Source organism: Prenolepis imparis, unplaced genomic scaffold (assembly GCF_030444845.1).
Source record: "Prenolepis imparis isolate NDT839.2.m4 unplaced genomic scaffold, iyPreImpa1.0 SCAF_2, whole genome shotgun sequence".
In the NCBI taxonomy this organism is placed as follows: domain Eukaryota; kingdom Metazoa; phylum Arthropoda; class Insecta; order Hymenoptera; family Formicidae; genus Prenolepis; species Prenolepis imparis.
Window position 1 is genome coordinate 19,270,797 of NW_028141160.1, and position 21,577 is coordinate 19,292,373.

The 21,577-nt window shown below is 40.8% G+C and overlaps 1 protein-coding gene across 4 annotated transcripts in view; it reads left to right on the forward strand.

Annotated features, from left to right (window-relative positions):
* The window catches only part of Gckiii (Germinal centre kinase III), a 91,891-nt gene that overhangs the window by 62,391 nt on the left and 7,923 nt on the right, over positions 1 to 21,577 (forward strand). For 2 of the 4 annotated variants that reach the window (XM_083031570.1, XM_083031572.1), the window contains exons 2-3: positions 2,275 to 2,849; positions 14,761 to 14,985. In XM_083031570.1, the coding sequence (XP_082887696.1) occupies positions 2,544 to 2,849; positions 14,761 to 14,985 (531 nt within the window). In that variant the 5' untranslated portion in view covers positions 2,275 to 2,543. The remainder of the gene's footprint in view (positions 1 to 2,274; positions 2,850 to 14,760; positions 14,986 to 21,577) is intronic. The other 2 variants (XM_083031574.1, XM_083031573.1) reach the window with 1 other exon arrangement.

A 21,577-nucleotide genomic window follows, 5' to 3' on the forward strand; every position in this document is an offset into this window, starting at 1 on the left:
CTTTCCTTTGTATATACCTGGCGCATATATTTTCCCACGTTTTCACTGATCGCGGTGGCGTGGCTAGGACAAAGGCCAGGTTTGAACGGTGACCGAAAACGAGAGTCTAGTTAGAAACGAGCTACGCATGGAAAACAATGCGCTATCGTACTCCAAGCGATTTATCCTTTCCCGAAACATCAAACGCTCCTTTCTCGTGCTTATTGTTGCATATAAAATGACGTTTATGACGTGTCATACACAGATAGCATCTAGGACGATATCTACGTGGTATCTCACAACTTGATATGACCGCGTATTTAATTAGAAAGGGCAATATCTTAAAATATATGTGCATAAACATTATCAAGAAGCGTTATGCGTTAAATTTTTTTCCAGAGAAAAATTGATGTAAGGATCCCAAGTCTCTCATTCATATTTATAGCCGCTGGCTCTTAAACTTTCTAATTCTTCGAGGTTCGATAACCGCGGAATACTTCAAATAATGATAGAAGATAATAGTAAACGAATGTGCACACCCTGAACACGCGCGCATATATGCGGATCCATTTATGTAAGAGCAAAATTTGTTGTGAAACTCTTGTTGGCGCGAATGTATGTTACGCGTGTTACAAGCGCGATTAAAAAAGCGTGAAAAAGAGTGAATGGACACTTTGGAGCGAATTTCTCGACATTCCCGCGGTTATAAAGCGGAAAGACGTGCTCGCTTGCGCAGAGTATCGGCGCGAGTTAATCACTCGCCGCCATCCGTCTCGGCGATTTTAATGCCGCGTATATCGATAGTGCAGCGAACCCGATCGTCCGACCTGATGGTGCACGCGCGGACTTTCCGGCGGAAGCTGCCGCCCTGAAAATTATTCGAGCGTGTCGGATCACCCTCGCGTGATTGCAGGGAACGAGAGTCACGAGATAGCCGTCTGTTTTCTCTCCTCGCGATCGATATATCGGCCAAGCGATCCATTTGCTTTCTTTGTCGAGATGTTGAGATCCTCGACACGATCTTTCGTTCTTTTTTTTTCTCTCTCTCTCCTTTCTTCCCGCGGCGCCGAGAGATCCGAGGGATTATGAAAGCGATCGTCAATGTGAACATGAATAATGATTCTCGTACCAGAGAGAGAAAATTCAAGATTCTAAGATGCGATATACCGATAAAGATGCAAAGGTGTGATATCGCCAAATCTCGGAGAAACTCATTAATTTTTTTTAAAATACTTTTCTCGGGGAGGTGGGGATGTGTCGGTTAATTCTCAATAAGTTATGCTCGAATGTGCGAAGTGACATTCTCATTATGACCGAAAATCTCTCCTTCACACTATTTTTGTTCGATTGACGAATTCGTTATTCTGGTCACGTGTCGTCGCGAGCCGAAATTTAGTCTGATCGCGTATCTCAACCAATCAATCTTAACTTCCTCCTGTACATCGCGGTGACCTGGATTATTATCGCGATTGGCGTTTTCTATTTTTACGAGGGCAACGCGTTTGGCACTTGAACTTGTAACACTTTCGCGACACGAGCTAATAATCCGATCGAGAGAGACGCGAGCTTTAGTAATCCGCGTAATCCGGACCGAGTTACGGCGACGTGGATGCAACTTTATGGCTTCTGGCACACAAACCCGCGTCGAAACTTTTTCGAGGCGAGAGTTTTACAACTTACCTCCTGTTTACAATCGAACGAAACGCTCTTGCGCGCCGGCGGTGATAAAAATCGCCGGAGGACGGTACACTTCTTGCTGCGTCGTCGTCGTTCCGACGCTCGAACTCTCGAAAATGTCCGTGAAATCGATTTTCATTCGCGAAGAGAGACACTCTCTTCTCGATAGCGCGCGGACCGAAGAGCTTCCCTCGCGGAAAAAGCCGTGACTCGGAACAATTTTGTTTTTCTTTTCTCTCCTTCTTCCTCCTGAGATGGATGCTCTTTTTTCACCGTCTATATTTTTGCTGGACTCTCCTTGGAGACTTTTTGCTGAAACGACCGTGTCCTTTACCGGCACTTTGTTCTGGCTCGCTAGCTTAGCGCTATATAACGAAGGACGACAGGACGCGACATGGAACGCGCAAAAGAGAAGAAAGGGATAACGGAATTGCGGGCGAATGTTTGCCAATCACAATAGAAGCGATCTTCTATATATGTTTATAGATTTTATCTCGCAAAAATAGTGTATATAATGTTATTTTCTCACAATCAAATCTACTAAAAACGTCATAAAATCCAATATAGATATTAACATAAATTTTATCAAGCAATCTCTTAAACTCTTTTTAATTATAGCCGAATCAGATGAAACTTATTAATAAGAGACGTTATAAGAGATATCGTTGTACAAGGTGATAAAAATTAAATATCGAAAAACTCGAAATATATCTAATGATGAAACACAGATGCGTGTTTCGATGATGAGAAATGTGCGTGTTGTACCATCGCGAGTGAGAGTGCAGTACGTTGACGTAGCTTCCATTCTCGAACGATCAGCAGCATCGGTGTCGTCTAAAGAAACGCGTTAAGAAGCATCAAGGACGAATCTCAGCGGCGTGCGAAAGATGCGAAACGGCGGGCAAACGGCGCAACAAACGGCGGTGATGACACCGCCGCATCTGAACGGCACGGCGCAGTTCATCTCGGGCAGTTACATGACGGCGAGATACCTGCCACGTCAATCCTGGACTCAATTCCAGCCCGCGCCGCAGCATCCGACCAGGAGCGGCGGCAGACCCCTGTCACTACCGCCGCCTCCGCCGCCCTCCAGACGGGATAACCAGAGGCTTTGCAACGGAGGTCCGGTTAATGCTAAAAACACATCTCTGCCGCATCACAGAGTAGCGACCCACAGGAGTACTACTCCCTCGGTGAGTTAAACATTTACGGAAATGAGAGAGAGAGAGGAAGATGTTTTTTGGTCTCGAATATCCTTGAATGGATCAAAACATGTCAAGGACGTAAAAAAGTTGAATGTCAGCCAACGATTTAAAAAAAATCAGGACAAAAACAATTGGGTGTAAAAGCGCGGTTGATAGGCGAGGGATATAAAGAAGGTATAGGGTTTTTTTTTGCATCGCGTTATATAAACTAGACGCTTTAGCATCGCGAGAGCGATGGGAACTATTCAGCTTTAGATTGTTATCTCTCTGCTGCTCTGGTAGTTACGTAGTACTTTATCGGACGCATAAAGGGAGGAAGTGCACCGCGAAATCAGGAGCATTCCGGTGACGAGACAGAACACACGAATGCCAACTCTTCTCCGGGGGTAGAGAGTTGGAGAGTTTCTTGGAACCGATCCAGAAAGCCGCGATTTTCAGGGAATTTCGCCGCACGATTCTTTAGGTTCGCTCGAAAGGGCGGGGGATATCGATTTGCATTTACTTACGAGCATACATCGCCGATTGAATGGAAATATGACTCGTGCGATAAACGATTTAAGAAATTTCGACGACATCCGGTCACATGAGTGCGTTCTCTCGAGGTTCGAGAAACGGAACCTCACCCGATGGGATGCTTTGAACGCGCACGGCTATAATCCCTCTGGCGATCGAGTCGGAAGGGATCTCGCGAACGTCCCTGAAGTACGATTCGGAGAATGGATTCGGAGAATGGATTCGGGATCTCGACGCAACTGCAACTCGCTGTTACGGATATCACCTTGGATATAAGGGATGAATCGAAGAGCGATTTATACCGAGTATATATATATATTTGCTTGTATACTGTACTTGAAATTTATAGTCAATTGTGTCGCAGCAGACACACAACATAGATATTTTACATTTTACGACTACGGAATCATCTCGCTCGGATTTATCTCGCTCGATATCAAAGCATCCAAGGGAGATCCAAACAGTTTGTATTTTATAAGAATCGAAAACTCTTAGAGATCAAAAGGTTCAATATTTTATATGACTCTTTTATGATCTAGATATTCAAATCTTTTAATATTAAAAGTTCCTCGAGGAATATCGAAAGATATTTGTTAGGAAGTTTCAATAACAGAAGGTGCGAAAAGTTACAAGAGAACTCGTTGAGAATTGACTATCGCTTTAATATTTCACTGAGATTTTGTAATTCAGCTATTAAGCCGATTGGTAATAATTCAGAAAAAAACGATAAATGATATATAGTTAGAGAAAGAGAAAGGCGAGAGGTACGAAGAATCATGCATCATGAGTGTCTGGAAAAGCGCGCTGCGGAATACTTAATCCTTATACGGAATCTATAGAGATATCCGCGTGCAAGAGATGTCGGAAATTACATATCACTTTGATTCGATATGAAGGAAATTGGATTTTTCATCTAAATCTCACGTTGAAATTGAAAATAAATTTTCTGGTTAATTAATCCATAACATTCTCACCATTTTTTGATATTATATTTTATCTTTACGAAGAGATGAGAATTTATAATTTTTTGTTCGCGCGATATATCCCGCGTTAATTACTCGAAATTAATTTTCCGATTAATCAATCTCACATTCTCAACGTTTTCTGATATTCATTATTACGAAAATGAGAATTTACAATTCCATTCTGAAACAATATCGATCCTACGATGTATCTATGACCGGAATTATTGATCAGTTTGTCGTCTTGTCATACTGACAGTTTTGCAATTCAATTATAGCCTGAAATTGACTTGCCGATGAAAACTGGTAGACAATAGAGAATACCTAGAACGTGGTAACCTATTTGCAGGCTGTTTGACGGTTGCTACGCGAATACACATATAGTATTATTCGCTGATACTCATTCATGCATATTCCATGGCATTGTGGAGAGAAAAAGGGGCGAGGATGAGGGAGGGTAGTAAATTTGCGTATCTGTCTGGTTACTAAAATTCCCAACACTTTCGCGCTTATTGCATCCATATAAAAAATATTTGTGTACCGTTCGCATTTCAATGCACGATGAATGAATTTGGAAAAAAATAGTTTTATATTGAAATTGTTTCTTTTGTATCGTCCTCAAATTACATTAAATCATGGACATTGATCGTGCCATTAATATATATATCTTCAACAGTTTAATATAGTAGTTGCACAGACACGAACGTAAACATTATCGCAATAAAAGTGTCCAGTTTCGAGATCCTCCAAGAATTCTGGAGGAGGAGATTCTCGTGAAGGCTTTTGCAAACTGCGGATAAAACTTTGAGACAAACACGGGTTGTCTCGTACAAGGGGAATGCAGGAGAATGCACGAAGAGACTCGCGAAGGTGGGATTCGAGAGACCAGTTTCGACCTTAAAGTCCAAACGAGTTCTAACCCGAGAGTCTGAAATCCAAGCTACGTCGAGATACTAGAAAGTGGTCGAGGTGTCGCGTTTCGGTCTCCAACCTATCGAATGTTCCAGCCGGTTCTCTGGGGGTCGAAAAAAACTTGATCGGTTTGCGGTTGGGCGAAACATTCGAGGGTGTGACAAGAAAAGCGTTTTAAACCGATTTTTATTGCAACTCTGTTATATAAATGGCAAGGTTCAGTGGAGGACATTTTATTATTTAACAGTATCTAATTTCGAAGAATTTTACCACAAATATCAGACTAATTAATTATAGAATGTTTTGTAAAGTAGCAAAACTTCGAAGAGAAATGACTTTTGAAACCAAGTAATTTCGTATCTGTTTTCGCATTAATATTTGTTATATAAAATTTTTCCTCTCTCTTGTTATATTTTTATCACGCGTACTAATATAACTTTATATTTTACATTTGAATTTACGACACGTGATAAATCCAAATTTTTGCCTCTCCGGTGCAAAATGCGGACGTGACGTCTCGTGTTAATTTTTCGAAATGTCCCATATTTTGACCGTTATCGGTCATAATAAAACAAAACGCGGACATAAAAAAGCATCGTTCCGATGCGGCATGGAAATATACCGGTGTAACAGGATTCTCGTGGACCGTAAGATCTCGCGCAGAGACCGAGCGCGCGCGTGTGCATATTTTGTGTCTTTTTTTCCTTCTTTCTTCTTTTGGCCGAGGCCAGTGCAAGGTCGACTCTCACCTTGCCTCATATTGCCTCACACGTGCGGACTCGCGTGCGTTTGAAGAGACCACGCGATCGGAACGAGACATCGCTTACTCTCGAATAATCGATTTCATGTTTGCTTTAGTGCGGTATTACATTACTTCGGAGACCTGAGATCATTAAATCGATAGACCACTCTTGTTAACTCGTCATGTCACAAATATTCGACATGCGTGGGACGTAAATAGCCATCCATTTTACATGATATTTTACAAGGAAGAAAATTGCGTAATCATCGGTGCCATTATGAATTAATGAATCTAATCGCTACGCTATTTAATAATTGATTATTAATTATACTATACATATTAATATAAATTTGCGACATTCAGTTAAAGTGACCCTCATTATACTAATACACGTCACGTTTTATGGATAGTAGCAAAATTTAGGCCAAACTAGAGACGTTTCTCTGATATATATCACCCTCATGTACCATCACGTCGACTGTCAAATAATTGCAGCTCGTTCTAAACGCAAGTTCGAGCCAAAATGTGTCCGTTCAGGAATACAAACGACATTTTATGCCGCCATTCTCGGTAATAACTCGAGAACGAACTGAAATTCTCGATCAGGGAGGGAGGAGGGAAGGCGAACAATTTATTTACGATATTTTTCCTATGCAAGCAGATTCATATTCCGCGATAAACATCCTCCGAAAGCCATCGTGTTTCACGTGTTTACAACGTCTGAATAAATCGCATTCGGGAATGCGGTGCGTAATCAGCCCTCCCAAAGGATCCACCGATGCTCGATCCGGCTGCCTTTACGCGCGCATTGATTTACTCACAGTTTACTGCATATATTCTGTGCGCGATCCTGCATATTGTATATCCCGATACGTGCGTCCGCATACATAAATAAACAGTTATGGGTACGTATCTTCATTGGCGTCGCGACAAGTGAGTCATAATGGAGGACCTTAATAATTTCAACCTACGACAGCACAGTGATCGCGATAATACCGCTCGTCATGTTAGCCTCAACGTGGAAAGTTTATCCCGCGTATCTCACCGATGACTGATAACAATTTGCCGCTTTAGGTTGCGAGAGCGACGAGAGGATCTTGTAATCCAAATAAATTATAATTAATTGTGCGATGAAAGTGTCTCCCCAACTGTGTTCAAACAGTATTTTAATGTGGCATTGAGGCGAATCGGGGCGAATGTTTGACGGCAACGCGTAAGTAATTTGTCATTCGGATAAGAATCAGCTGTCGTGACGTTCGCAGAAAAAAAAGCGCGGTTAATTATGAGCACGTGTCGCATTCGCGACTCATTTTCACCACGATAAGGCGTATCTATATCTATTGCGACGAGGATATCGCAAACACAGGAGGGTACTTGTTATTCAAGTTGCGAGCTCGGGACCATGCCTGATTTAACTGCGCAAATATCACGCGAGGTGATATATTTCTGGAATTTTTCTATGACGACGATTAATTTTCCGATTGACGTACGGTTTTTGAAGCTTAATCACGCGCGATAATTTAAAAATGGCATTAAAAGCAATCCGCTCGTCTCTGCAGTTTTCAACGCGTACATATACCCTATAACTTCGTATATACCGGAGAAACGATTTACGGCGCGTACCTCGCGTGCCGCGGTTTCTCATTATCTCGGTATCGGCGGCAGAACGGCATTTCACGATCAAGGCATTGCACAATAGGCTCGAATTCCGCGCGTCCATTCAACTCCGCGCGATTAAACACGCGATCGGAAAGGAAAACGCGCGTTCGCGCTTCAAACGGTTCGCGTTATTACTAACATATTCGGCGACCGGCGGTAAAACCTCGCGTTAAAATTCTCGGCGAGACAGCCGTGCAATTTCCGGCGTTTCGTTGATGTTTATTTGTATTTTCCTTATATACGACGCGTAGAAGAAGAAGAAGGAATCGCGCAATCGATAATGCATTTGCATTTTTTATCGCGCGCGCATGCACGGGTATGCAAAAATTATAAATGTAAATATGAGAGGCGTTGTTAACTCGGGGAAAGTTATATCTGGCCGCGCGAAATTTTGCTGCCGCGCGTTACTTTACCCGGGCGGAAGTGCGCGCGCATACGTTATCCTTTTTGCGCGTTTAGCGTAAATCCGTTCTATTTTCGCGAACAGTGCATATGTTTATATACATGTGCGGGGAAAAAATAAAAAATTATGTCACTCGCACTTTTTTACAATCGCAATTTATTTCTCGCGACGAGTGTCGTTTTAAACATTTTAATTTCAACCATCAGCCATCCTTTCTCCCGGTAAATTGTTGAAATTAAGTCTCGGCGTGAAAAACGACGGGGCCAACGGGAACAGGAACTGCAAACGATGGGAGGACGGTAAATCTATCAGTGCTTATATTAACTGGGCGGTCGCATATTATGCAACGTAATGCGGCGTAGCGTACGAGAGAGAGTGCATACATATACCCCGGTTATATATATAATAAACGCGAGGTTCGGCCTTAATTAAATGAATATTCATGCGAGCTTCCCCGCACTCTGTGGCCGTAGAGAAGAGGGACAAAAAGAAAGAGGTGCTGGATGTCATATAAGAACGTCCGCGGCAAACGTCCGGTCGTAAAGGTCAGCGTTTCAACATTCGCTCGCACGTTGTTCTAACGCGGCAAGCAAGCGACAGGCGGTGCAAATTTCGAAAGTGGTTCAACGAGCTTGCGCGCCACGTGTCGTTATTCGACCTCGTTTACGACGAGGAGTAATTCATCGGCCGTGAGAGGGTGAGCCGCCGAAATTAAAGTTTAAACGACACTCGAGCGCGAGCGACCTGATCCTCGGGGAAAATACGGGACGCGCTCTTGATGACGGTGAATCGTGTGCTCGCTCCGCCGTTAAACGAGAGAAAATTATCAGGAAAACACTTGGATGCGTACTTGGTAGTTTGCGAGCTCGCCTCGCCTCGCCTCGCCCCGCCTCGCCTCGCCTAGTTATGCTAATGTTAAACGAACTCTCTCTGCGACGAGAGATGAATTGCTCCGTGCCAAAAAAACAACATTGTTGTTTGAAATTCAATTTTATTTATGTTTCTTAAATTCCTGATTTTTATGTAACTTTTTTAATAATTAGCATTATGTATAGGAAATAATGATGTAATAATTTTATTGGATGTGTAAGGATGTGACAGAATGTATTATGAATACACTGAGAGAATTTTCTCTCAGAATTTACCCTGAAAATCATGTATCGTGGGACAATATAGTATGGAAAGAATTTTATGACAATTTCTCTGATTAATATTTATCACAATAAAAATAAAAATATCTATCATAATTAAATATAAAACATGTTCGATTGTAATAGATATTTTTATTTTTATTGTGATAATTATTAATTAAAAAAATTCTCATAAAATTCTTTCCATACCGTATTGTCCCACGATTACCATGATTTTCAGGGTAAATTGTAAGAGAAAATTCTCTCTGTGTACAGTTTAAAAACATTTATATAATGAAAAATAAAATTGCATTAAAAGGCGAGGCAACAGCAAACATACTAATTTCTCAAAAAAAATTTAATTAAGAAAAATTAACAAAAAGAAAAGTACAAAATTATATACATCTACAATATATTATATATATTACAGTATATATATTATACACAATCTAATAAATTATAGATGACAATTAAAAACTTGATTATAAGGAGAATTTTCGTTTATTTATTTATCTTGTAGAGTGGCTTTATTGTGAATTAGAAATATAAATTCAGCAATATATTTCTCTTAAACTCTTGTCACATTCTGTACATTTCAGAATCCGTGATGCAGATGTTGCGAATTGTCGCGTATCATTCTGATTCCGGTCGGGGCGTGCTTTTGTTTGCTCGTTTTATCGTCGTCAATATTGACTGTGTTGATTGACCCTAGAACACTCGCTGCGTCAGCCCGCACCTGTCTCTTGCATTCTGCATCGCTCCGCTGCACTCGCGTCGCATCGCGTACGTGAGAGATAGGCAATCGCAATTCTGTCGGTTGTATAAACGTGAAAAAAGCAACGCCAGATATCGCGTTCGATGGTTTCAATTTATAACGAATTATTCGCGCGCCTATTGTCTACGCCTATCCGTCTACAGATCGCAACAAAAATGCATCGATAAACTCTCGGATACATTTTATGACTTTGCAAACGCGAGGGAGAAAGTTCAGTAATAGCTTTAATACAGTACTTTAAATTCAGAAAGAATAATGTTACGCGAAATATTAATTTATATTTAATCTCTAGATTTGCGTATAATTCTTTATTATTTGTATGAATTCTATTTTACGTAGTTTATTGTTGGAATTTGTTTCTGTATTTATTCAATTTAATGAAGCTAAATTTTTTTACAAATGAAAAATAATCATAGTAATTTTATTTATTTCGTGTCCGTGGGAAACAACTACGAAACAATTTATATTTAATCAAGAAACATGGAGTGGATTTTATCACGCAAACGCAAGAAAATAGATGACTAAAACGAACGTAAAAACCACATAGTCTCGCGTACTTAACATTACTTTCGCTCGACGCATTTTAAGATGCAATTTAGGCGGAGCTTCCGATTTGTTATGCATTCAGACTCTCAAAGAGTAACGTAAACATATGGTAATGAAATTCTCCTTTGACACATAACAACGCGTTTCAAACACGTACATAGTCTGGGTTACTTTTCGTTTAAGTTTATTCAGCCACAATATAGGAATTTTTTTTTGTAATAGTGGAATTAACCAGTGAAATCCTGCGAATGTTTTGGTCAATTTGCATCGAGATCCGGAGGTAATTGCACGCTATGTAAATTGACAAAAAAATTGATAAAAAGATTTTATTTGTTGCTTTATCATAACAAAAATTTAATTTGCGATTTATTATTTAGAAATGTCTCATTGCAAATGCTTTACTTCGAGTGATGAACTATACAACTGAATTGGATCGTTGTTTCATTGAACCGCTGTAATACATTTTGCAAATAGGTATCGGACTGTTCCCATCTCGAGGGAGAACAATCACAGCTTCTTGGAATTAATGCGATCTCGTTGTAGTCTGACAGTCTTGAGCTTTCTGATGAAGTTGGCACGTTTATCTTGAAAGGTGGCAAGTCTATTTGAGCCCGTCTCTCTTAAAAGGACGGCTAAGACGAAATTCTTGAGACGCGGTTACACTTCTTAATTAAGATGTGTCAGAACGATACGAAACTTTGTGTTATCTGGCAAATTATTTCAGTCTCATGCTCAGTGAAGTGATATCAAATGGGAACTTCATCACATGACGTTAAAGGTAAAGAGGATTTTAGAGAAATGTATATGTGTGCGTAGATTAATTCGAGAATCTAATAATCATTATTCGCAACGAATTTAACGTAGAATATTTTTGCGAGAGACAGATATATTGAAAAATATAATAAAGCAACATATGAAACGCACATTTATACGTATAAACATCATTCTTCATTAATTTCCCACATTTCTCATACAGAAGTTTTCTCTCATACAGAATACAAATCAGATTTACAAAACTGTAACGTTATTTTAGGATTTTAGCATCTCTCGCATAATCCGAATAAATATAATATTTCAGGAAATATTTACGTTAATTTGCTTTTTAAATTAATTCCGCATATCCCGATATATTACCTAGAAATTAATGCTAAATGTAGCATATGCTTTGGACGAGAAACTACTGTAATCCAATTACATACAGCACACGGTTAATTTACTGCTATATTACCAGCGCACCGTGATATTTATTGTGTTACGTTATTTTGGCGGGATTTTGTAAATTGCGCAACAGCTGATAGCCATGTACAATGGAATAAAGCCGCATATGACCATTAATTGAGCGCTCTTGGCAGCCCTACGTCAATTTCATCATATCCGCCAATCATGGGTCAAAGATCGCCCAACAGGAAACCTATATATGCTTATACAGCATGTGTGTATGTATGTTGGCATAGCTAATATGGTTTAGAGTAGGCGTGTCCATCAAAATGCGAGCCATTGCCCAAACCAGCTTAATAAGAGGCTTTGTCGGATATCTAAAGCATCATTATGGCGATATAAATATAGAAAATTTCTTCTCCTTAATATCTCGTAGAGAAAATTCATTTTTTTTTTTACGATAAATAATATCATTTAATGCGAAGGAGAAAAGAATTTTTTCCAAAGAAAAAAAGAGGAAGAAAATTTGAATTACAATTCTTAATAATTCGTGCAGACAAGGAATATTCATATGTTGCTTTTGCGATGCAAATATCTTTGTTGTGCTCCTCGAACGCGACCGCCGGTGCTTCGGTTATCTACAATATATGCAGCGGATTTCTTTGCGGCGACCGCTAATTAGAATTTGTGTCGCGAGTTCCTGGCGACGCGGCGCGCACTAAACAGCAACTGAGAAAGAGAAGAGACGCCCGGTGCATCTTGACGATGCAGTATTGCATGCAGAGTCGAGAGAGTCATTCTCTTCTCTTGCCTTTCGCGCTCTCGTTCGACGGCCCTCGCCGTCGCTCACGAATCTCAGATTGCATATATAGCGTGCGTCGACTGCGATCTTGCGATGGAAAAGTTGGATATGCAATTTTTTTTTTTGCAATCTGTCGTTAATTGATAAAATATATTGTTGCATCACCGACAGTGATTTGTATTCAGAAATTATTCAGCTCAGTTAAACAATTCTCTCTCTTTTTTTCCGTACAATTTTGTCAAATATTTCGCGCAAATTGCATGCGCGATAATATTTACAAATATTGCTTGTAACACAAGCGTGGTTAACCATAACTTAACGCGACTCGCTACAACAAGTAGCGAGTTGTACTCTGTCGTAAACCGCCGACCACAAATTTGCACTAATTTACGATAATACATATCCGGAAATTAGATAATAATTTACAGTAATCTCATACTAATGTAGTGCTAAATAGCGACAGCGTAATTTTCGACTGTTTTTTTTTTTACGTTGTTTGATTCGCTCGTGTGATTATCAAGCTTAGTGTCGAGAAAGAGTCAATGACACTAAATCGCGTGAAATGGAAATGATTGAGGCTCGACGAAAATCAATGCCCTCTAAATCCATCGGTGCGATAAAATGCCGACAGTCACGAAATACCGCCGTCGGATATATGAGAGAATTTGCAAAGCAAATTTTCCGGATTTTACCGACGATCGCGAATTTTTATTCCATTGCCCTTAGAGCCCATCCCAGGCTTCGAAGCTTCGCTTTAATCTCGCTGTTTTGATATGAGCTTTCAGTTTACTGACCTTTTGACTGTGATCTGCGGATTGCAAGCGCAAAAAAATGAAGAGTTAGCTTCGCATAAAAAGCTCACGTGCATATTCATTATTAATCCGCGGGAATCCGAGATAAATTAGCGTTTCTGACACTTTTGATACTTATCATGAATATAACTGTCGGGAGAATTCGAAAAGAAAGAGAATAAAGAAAGATCTAGCTTTATGATATTCTCGTTAGCGAAAAAATGTACGATATATACAATACTATGATAATAGAAAATTATATCTATGATTAGATGACTTGCTAAGACTTTTTCTCATTGCTGAGAATTTTAAAAAGAATTCTAAACATTTATAGCAAATTAGAAAACTTCGCGTAAATTGCTTAAGAGGTTCAACGCTTAGTTATGCGGGTGTGAAACATTAAACGTATACCGTATTTAAGACAGTGCAATTCGTTTTGGACTATTTTATCGCCTCGTGCTCAGTTTCTCGCGTGAGTTGTATACAAAGAACGTGTTGAAATTGCAGAAAGAATTTATTTATATTATATATATATATATATATATATATATATATATATAAACGTATAGAACTTGCGCCTCTCCTTGTTCTTTTCTCTCGACGCGATCTTTCTCGCCGCTGTTTTATTGCGAGGTAATCTTTTCGCGAATCGGTGAAAAAAAATTCCGGCGTCGTTTCTCGCATTTTTGCGGTTTCCACGGGGAATCGACTTTTCTGGAGGAAAACCCATAAGAAAGGATCAGTAGCAGAGTGAATTCTGGAATTTCTTTTTTCGTCGCCTACGATCGTAAAGCGACCGTTCCACCTGATTAAAGACGGTTCGCTAGTCGGCGTTTAGATGCATTTCCTGTGGCAACGAGCGGAAAAGCGCCGGAAAGAAAAGACACGATGAGCGCAAAACAGTCGCAGTGGCAGTAATTTATTAATGTCCCGGCAGTAATGTCGTCTCTTAGTGCAAATAGCTTCCACATAAGCGCGAAGAAAAAAATATGCACTCATAGCACTCGTATGCGAGTCTGAACAGCGGATTAGAGAAGAGGATTTGTCAAACTGCTCAGCGAAAGCTGAGCCTGATGCTATAATTTATTATAAATATAAAATCGCGATTTCTATGATGCAAATATATATTATGAAAAAAGAAATAATTTATTCAGTTTATATGAGGTAAATAAACGCGATTTGTACATTTTCTTGATACTTTGCATGTTATGACATCGTGTGTCATCTCATAGAAAGAAGTCAAGGAGAACTGCATTGCTGCTTGTAGAATAACTGCATTTATTAATCTCCGAAGGCCGCGTTGTAGCGAAGAAAGTCTCGCGCCTATTGCCTGAGGAATCTCGAAATTTCTCAATACTTTGTCATATTGTTGCGTCATGAAAAGATCCGTATTACTCTTTACGGAAATGACGCGAGATATTGCGAAGGAGCGAAGCGAGAGAGACAAAGTCGAATGACTTTTGAAAGTAATAAGTAATAACCGATCATCGAATTTCTCTGTTGCAGAAGGTGGATCCCGAGCTGATATTTACGAAACAGGAGCGAATCGGAAAGGGTAGCTTCGGCGAGGTCTTCAAAGGCATCGACAATAGGACCCAGCAAGTCGTGGCCATTAAAATTATCGATCTCGAAGAAGCGGAAGATGAGATCGAGGACATACAGCAGGAGATTATGGTGCTGTCGCAATGCGACAGCCCATACGTCACCAAGTATTATGGGTCTTACCTCAAAGTAAGTGAAAAAATATTTTATCCCAAGAGAAAAAGAGTATTTTATAAAATACTCGAGTAATTTATATCCACAGTTGTTGTATTATGAGCGTCAAATTGCATTTATCGGTTATATAAAATGCTGACCGGGACACTTTGCATCTTATCGCTATTCTGTCTCAACGAATCGTTGTCGTATAATCGCATATGGATAAAACTAAAAGCTCGCTATCGAGGACACTTTTACGCTCCATCATTTTTCATACGGCAAAGAATAGGAAGGGCTTGTATGACGGTCGGTTAACGCTTCCGGCTGTATCGGATCGTCCATTGCTTCCGCTTCCTGCGAGAGAGAATAAGGTTCAACAAGGTATCACGATCGTGAATACTGTAAATATCAGCGATTCGTTCCGTAATGTCGGTTGTAACATTATATAATTATAATCATAATCTCTTCATTTTTGAGCATTTTGATTCGCTATAAAAATTTCCTATTCAATAAAAAATAATAGGTTGATAAAAATTATTAAATATTTCTATTATCTAAAAATACACACACGAGACATATATACACATTTATCACAGAAATGCAAGGAAAGACATCTATGCATCTCGAGTGAACGTGATTTTATACCGTTTCTACAATACGCGCCGGGAAAATCATGTCGATCAACGGGATCGAGATCGAGCGCTTCACACGAAAAAGTCACGGACGATCGTTCGTTTGCATAAGTCTCGTCTTTCCTCACGTGAACCACGACGAGAAGTTATGTTTCGCGCGATCGTCGACACGCTTTCGACATTGGCCAAGAGGAGACACATTTCCTCGCCGTGTCGTTTTGTTGCATTACTGACAAGCCGGGGCTATTTGTGATCCCACGAGGAGGAAGAAAAGGAGGGGCAAACATTGTCCGCATTCTGAAACGAATGCCAGAATCTCTTAGGCAATTTTAGGTGGAGTCACAATTTTTTTTCTTTTTATACGAGCTCGTTCGTGTTTGACGAGATAGTAATACGTAAAGTATTTCAGATCATTATTTTCTTTAATTATAATTTTTTTTAAATCAATTTTACAGACAATTTAAGACGTTGTCTATGTTTAGATTTCCTATGAAATTTATGAATGGATTTTTTTTCACGAAAAGAGATAGTTTCTATTTATGTAGATAATATAAATTATATTTATGAGAATATTTTTTTTCGAGGTTTACAAATTTTATTACTTATATTAATGCAATTATGCCGCTACTTTTTACATTCTATTCCATAATAACGACTTGTAATAGCGACGACAAATTACTACCGATCGGTCTGAGAGGTTTTACAACGGCAACGAATAAATCATAAACTTTGCGAAAGGAGTCCTCGTTAAGGAAGGAGAGTGAAGGAAACAAACAAACCGAATCAACGCGATCGTTATCGACAATTGAGGGATCGTTAATTGCAGTAAAAGGTAGGGGAGACGGATCAGCGGTTTCTTCGCGTCGACCTCGCGAAATTGTATACACAAACGAGGAAACAGATTAACTCCTGCACGCCCTTCTACTTTTCGCCTCCCCCGTCGTTTTCACAGCGCGAAAGCTCGGTATGATTACTTATGAAATGAAGCCCCCTTCTGCCCCCCGATAGTCCTGCTCGGCCGAGGGAAGTTTCCTTAACGACCGCGCGAAACGGTCATTAATGATCGTTAGTTAGTTAGTCGCTCTCTTTCTCGCGAGCGTGAACGCTCGACTCGAAATACGTTTTCTCGCCAATTTGAGTCGCGACGCCCGCGATCCGAGAAATGTTCTCGCTTACGCGTTTGCATAGATAATTGCGCAAACGCTAAATGATGGCAATTATGAAGCTCGCGATCGACGTTGTTATGAACGATACGAAGGATCATCGAGAGTAAGGAGGTGTATAAACGTCTGATTAGCATAATTACGAAGTGGGGCGAAAGAGTTGACTCGATGAGACACGCCTTATCACGAAATAATTAATTCAGAAATAATTAATGTCATATAACTTTTTTTTTTATAAATGGCGAGGCTTCGTGACATTTCTACATCCTTCCACATCCGTGTCTCCTCGCCTCTTCCACGTCGTCGTCGAATTTTTTTTCCTTCCTCCGCACAATACGTACACAATGCCACGAACCTGCAATAATACGCGATGACACATCCCCGGCGATTATTGCGAGAGGATGAAAGAAGGCGCGCGGGTGCCTACGCGTCCGTCTACGCGCCTGATGTCATCGTGTAACGGGTGTATATATCGCGGCCGCCGCCTCGATCGTCGCGGCTTTTCTACCTTCGGAAACTGTTATTAAGACCGAGACCAAGTCGGTCAACAACGGTTATCGGGCGACGGCACTCCTCGCTCGAGAGCGCGAGCCAGATGTAAATTCCACCGTGTCTTTCTATAACACTCCGCGCGAGCTTTCCATTACTTACCCGCTCTCTCGCTGCAAAAAGATCCGAGCTATTCGCGCATGTGCGATATTACGGTGCGTAAAATATTTTCATTTTTTTCCAAAGAAGCTGCAATAAACTTGCATTTCGCATTCAAGACGATCTTGTAAAAAAACTACCGTGCGCGACTATTATATTTCTTTATGAAATACCGTAAAAGGTATGAATTTTTTCGGGTTTATTACTAGCGGCTTGCGAACAGCAAAGCTTTGGAATTTATATGAAAATCCATAGATGTACGTTGAATAAGTTGAACGAAAGATGACTCTCGTAATACTTTGCGGCACTCCCTCAAGTTTCTCAATCCGGATGTATCGTCGATTATGAGGGCGTCCCATTATGATTCTTTCGTTATATCCTCTCACCTCGTACGTTGGAGAGGCGGCTAAAAATATTGCTTTATTATCGATTTTCTAAAAATATTGTTTCGCTGTCGTAGCCATCGGATTAATAAAACAAACGCTGCACGTGTAAGTCATAATATTTTTTGTTTATCGTTCATTACGCAGCACACACACACACACACACACACATATGTTTGCACATGCATACACATACAGAAAGTTTTTAATATTTAATATCTTAACTTGTAATTTTTTTTACGATTAAAATTGTTTGAACGGCGTAACATTTTTTTAACGTCGTTGCAGGATTTTATCGGTATATTGCGACAAGTAACGGAAAGATTTTTACGGAACGGATTTTATCCGTGGCATAAAATATCTGGACGGTATATACGGGCGAAAATCCGCGACGCTTCCACTCTTTTACCTCATTATGATCGGTTCATTGTGCTCCGAACAAAAGACAATATCCGGCAACGCGGTCGAAATTTTATGAATGAACGAGTATAATTACCCGGTTATTATTCGAGCACTCGTCTCGGCTAATGTCTAGCCTCTCGACGAAATTACGGTATTTTCGCCACTTGGTTTCCTCTTGCGCTTTTCGCGAACCGATGGATATCGGTAAATTTTATACATAGAACGTGTCGTATTTCTCAAACAAAATCATCGTCGATCGATCGCGACACGTGCGCGCGATTTAAAATCTCAGTTTGCATCTCCAGTTTGCGATCGTGAAATTCGTCCGCTCGTGGAACGTCAAGTAGGTCGCGTGTCAATTTTTTCCGGTAAAAATTCCGCCGCGATTCTTACCGTTCCCTCTACTTTGTGGCGAGATTTACGGTCAGCGGCTATCGACGCTGGAAAACGTTCCCCGATAATGGCGGGTCGATGAAGAGGGTGCTTTAACTCTTAGCGACCTTACGTGGCCGCGATGCACGTGATGTTGTGCTTTATCGTGCGGAGATTGTCGTTGTTGTCGTCATGAGAGATAACCTGGAGCGTTTTAGATCGAGGTCGCGGAGATTACAGATGTAAAGCAACGTAAAAATACGAGGATCGAATACTACAAGAGGGTAGAGTGAACTGTGCAAAATTCAAATTAAGATCCGTCTGAAATGGGTTTTTATCCGTCCGCATTTTTCGCAGGGGTTGGGGGAGAGAGGGGAAAGTGGATCCTACAAAATGCAACGCGGCATGCAAAATAGAGACAAGAGAGCCGCTCGGCGAATGGATGATTAATGGACCGGTCGAACTCTCGTTGCTTTTTTGGCGCGCGCGTTATGTCCTTTTGTTCCTGCGTTTCGCGAAATGGCAGGAGTGTTGTTGGCATTGATGGACGACGCGACGGAATTAATCTTCGCTTTTACGCATCCGTCCTCTTTCTATGGCATCGTGCGTGAGCGACTAAAACGCCGAATTAAACGTCGATAAATCGCAACATATTCGCGAACAAATCGATGCGACCAGCCGTTTCTTTTTTCCTCCGTAGACATATTCCACGATTAGAGTCCAGAATTTCTAAAGGGTCTGGTTTTGGTTCCTTTTTTCCATTATATGGAGTCTACTCGCTCGTGATTTCTCAGAAAACTGCATTAAAAATTTTTTCGCGTAAAGTGAAGATTCTAAATAACGTCGATTAGTTTCACAAAAGATCGCAATTTCCGATAGGGTAATTACTGTATTCAAATGGACTTTCTCCCCCCCAAAGAGACCTGAAATTAAGCGCTTCTGTCGTCACTCGCCGAGAGTGAAAGCGGCCGATTACCGGGCTCCGTCAATTAACCATAATTGCCACGAACGGATGAAGACGAGAGGGGGAAAAAGGGGAGTGAAAAAATAATTCTTTACTAGAGATCTAAACCACTAGGAAATTGGCCGATTAATAATAGCTCCCTTGCAATGCTAGAATTTGTAACCCGTTACGTAAAGTGACCCCTTAAAGTTCCCCTTTAAGTTCGTCATCGATGATGATGATGATGCGCCGAACTTTGTGAGGAGGAAATCACTTGCATTAATCTCGGAGGTGCTTTCTCTCTTTCTAGAAGCAAAATTGAGAAATTAAATAAATCGCAGAAAGTTTGTTTAAATTAAAGCTTCTCTCTCTCTCCTCTAAAAGTTATAATTAATCAAACAATATAGTAAAAAAGGTATTTATAAAAATATGTTATTATATACATATTTGAGAAAAAAGAAATAAAAATAAACATCAATTTTGCTGCAAGTCTTGATCGATATTTGCTCCGGCAAGGCTCATTAACCCCCTTCGTCCTTTCGATTAACCCTGTTCGCGCGCAATTTACTTTCTTATTATCCCCTTGGGGAATTTAATACACGACTATCTCAAAATTGATATCTCTGATAACGCTTTCGATAAATCGGCCAACCGTCTGTCACCCTTCTCCCGCCTCTTCCGGCCGAAGGGAGACAAAGGGGTCTATCGAAGAAGAGGAATGACATGGCAAACCTCTCCGCGTAGAAATTCGCAGAGATGGGCGGTCGAAATCGGGTTGAACGAACCCTCTGTGTCGACAACGACGGCCACCTACCTCGAGACGATCTAAAGGGGGGAAAAAGTGGCGCACTCGGAGCAAGCAAGCCTCGTGACCGCCCGACGGTGATAAATGATGCCCATTTTATGGGCAGCCGTACTCGCCATCCTGGCGAATGTCCCCGGTCGACCTGCTTAAACTACGAAAATTATTTGCCATAAAACGATAGCGCGCGTCAACCGCACGTCGAGCGAAAGCCGGAGCCAAAGACTTATATAGAGTCTCTCTCGGGGATACTCGGGATATTCCATAAAGATAGATGAATGCGAAAAATCTGACGGTTCCATGTACTTTCAACACGAAGTGGTATCTCCCGCCGTGTGTTTATCTTGTCCTTTGGGGAAGGAAGATTCTTTTAATAAGCCATAAACTCTGAATATTTATCTCGAAATGTTCACAATCTTCTTATATAAAATATACGGAATTGAGATTCGGCATAATTTGCAGAATTTTTCTAAAATAGCGACGCGTTATGCGAAGGACTCGTGTTTTGTTTCAACAACTTTCACTTCGCAAGCGAGGTGGCGAGGGAGATAAAGTGTGACGAGGAGGAGAGCGATGTATATAAACACACGGTGGCGTGTAATTGCAAGGCCGCGGCCGATACGCCCCTCCGGGGGGAAAGGGTTGGGGAGGAGGATCAATTAATTATTTCTTTATAATCGATTGAACAAAGGGCGTAAATCTTCCTCGGTACCCTCGGATCACTAGCTCGGACCGTGCTGATTATTAACGCGCGATAACTCATCGGTTTTATCGCCCTTACCGCGTTGCACCACCACAATCAGCGTCATCGCCGACGTTATCATCATCATCGCGCGCTGTATAATTTATCCGATAAGTCGCACAGTGATTGGTCATCGATGTCGGATATAATTATCGCGCGTAAGATCCGGTCAACGCTGACGCGTTTGTTACCTTGGAGCGCAACACGCTCGGGGGGGAAAATTAATAGGCCGCGCAGGATACGACGACGTTTTCCTTAACAACCCTCACATTAGACAATAATTTACGACTGTTCGAGGAGCGATAAATCTTCATTACCAGAACGACCGCGAGATTAATCATATCGCTGTCCGTTGTTGAGAAAAGGTCGTCTCACTCTCGTGGCAGGATGTGCTCGCAAGCTCTGTATGTTGCTCTACATCGCTAATCGTCACTTTGCAATCGATCTGTCTTTCATTCACAGAGCACGATCCAAACGACGTATATATTCACGCGATTATCTCTCAGTGTCGATAAAAATCTTGCTTTTCAAATCGTAA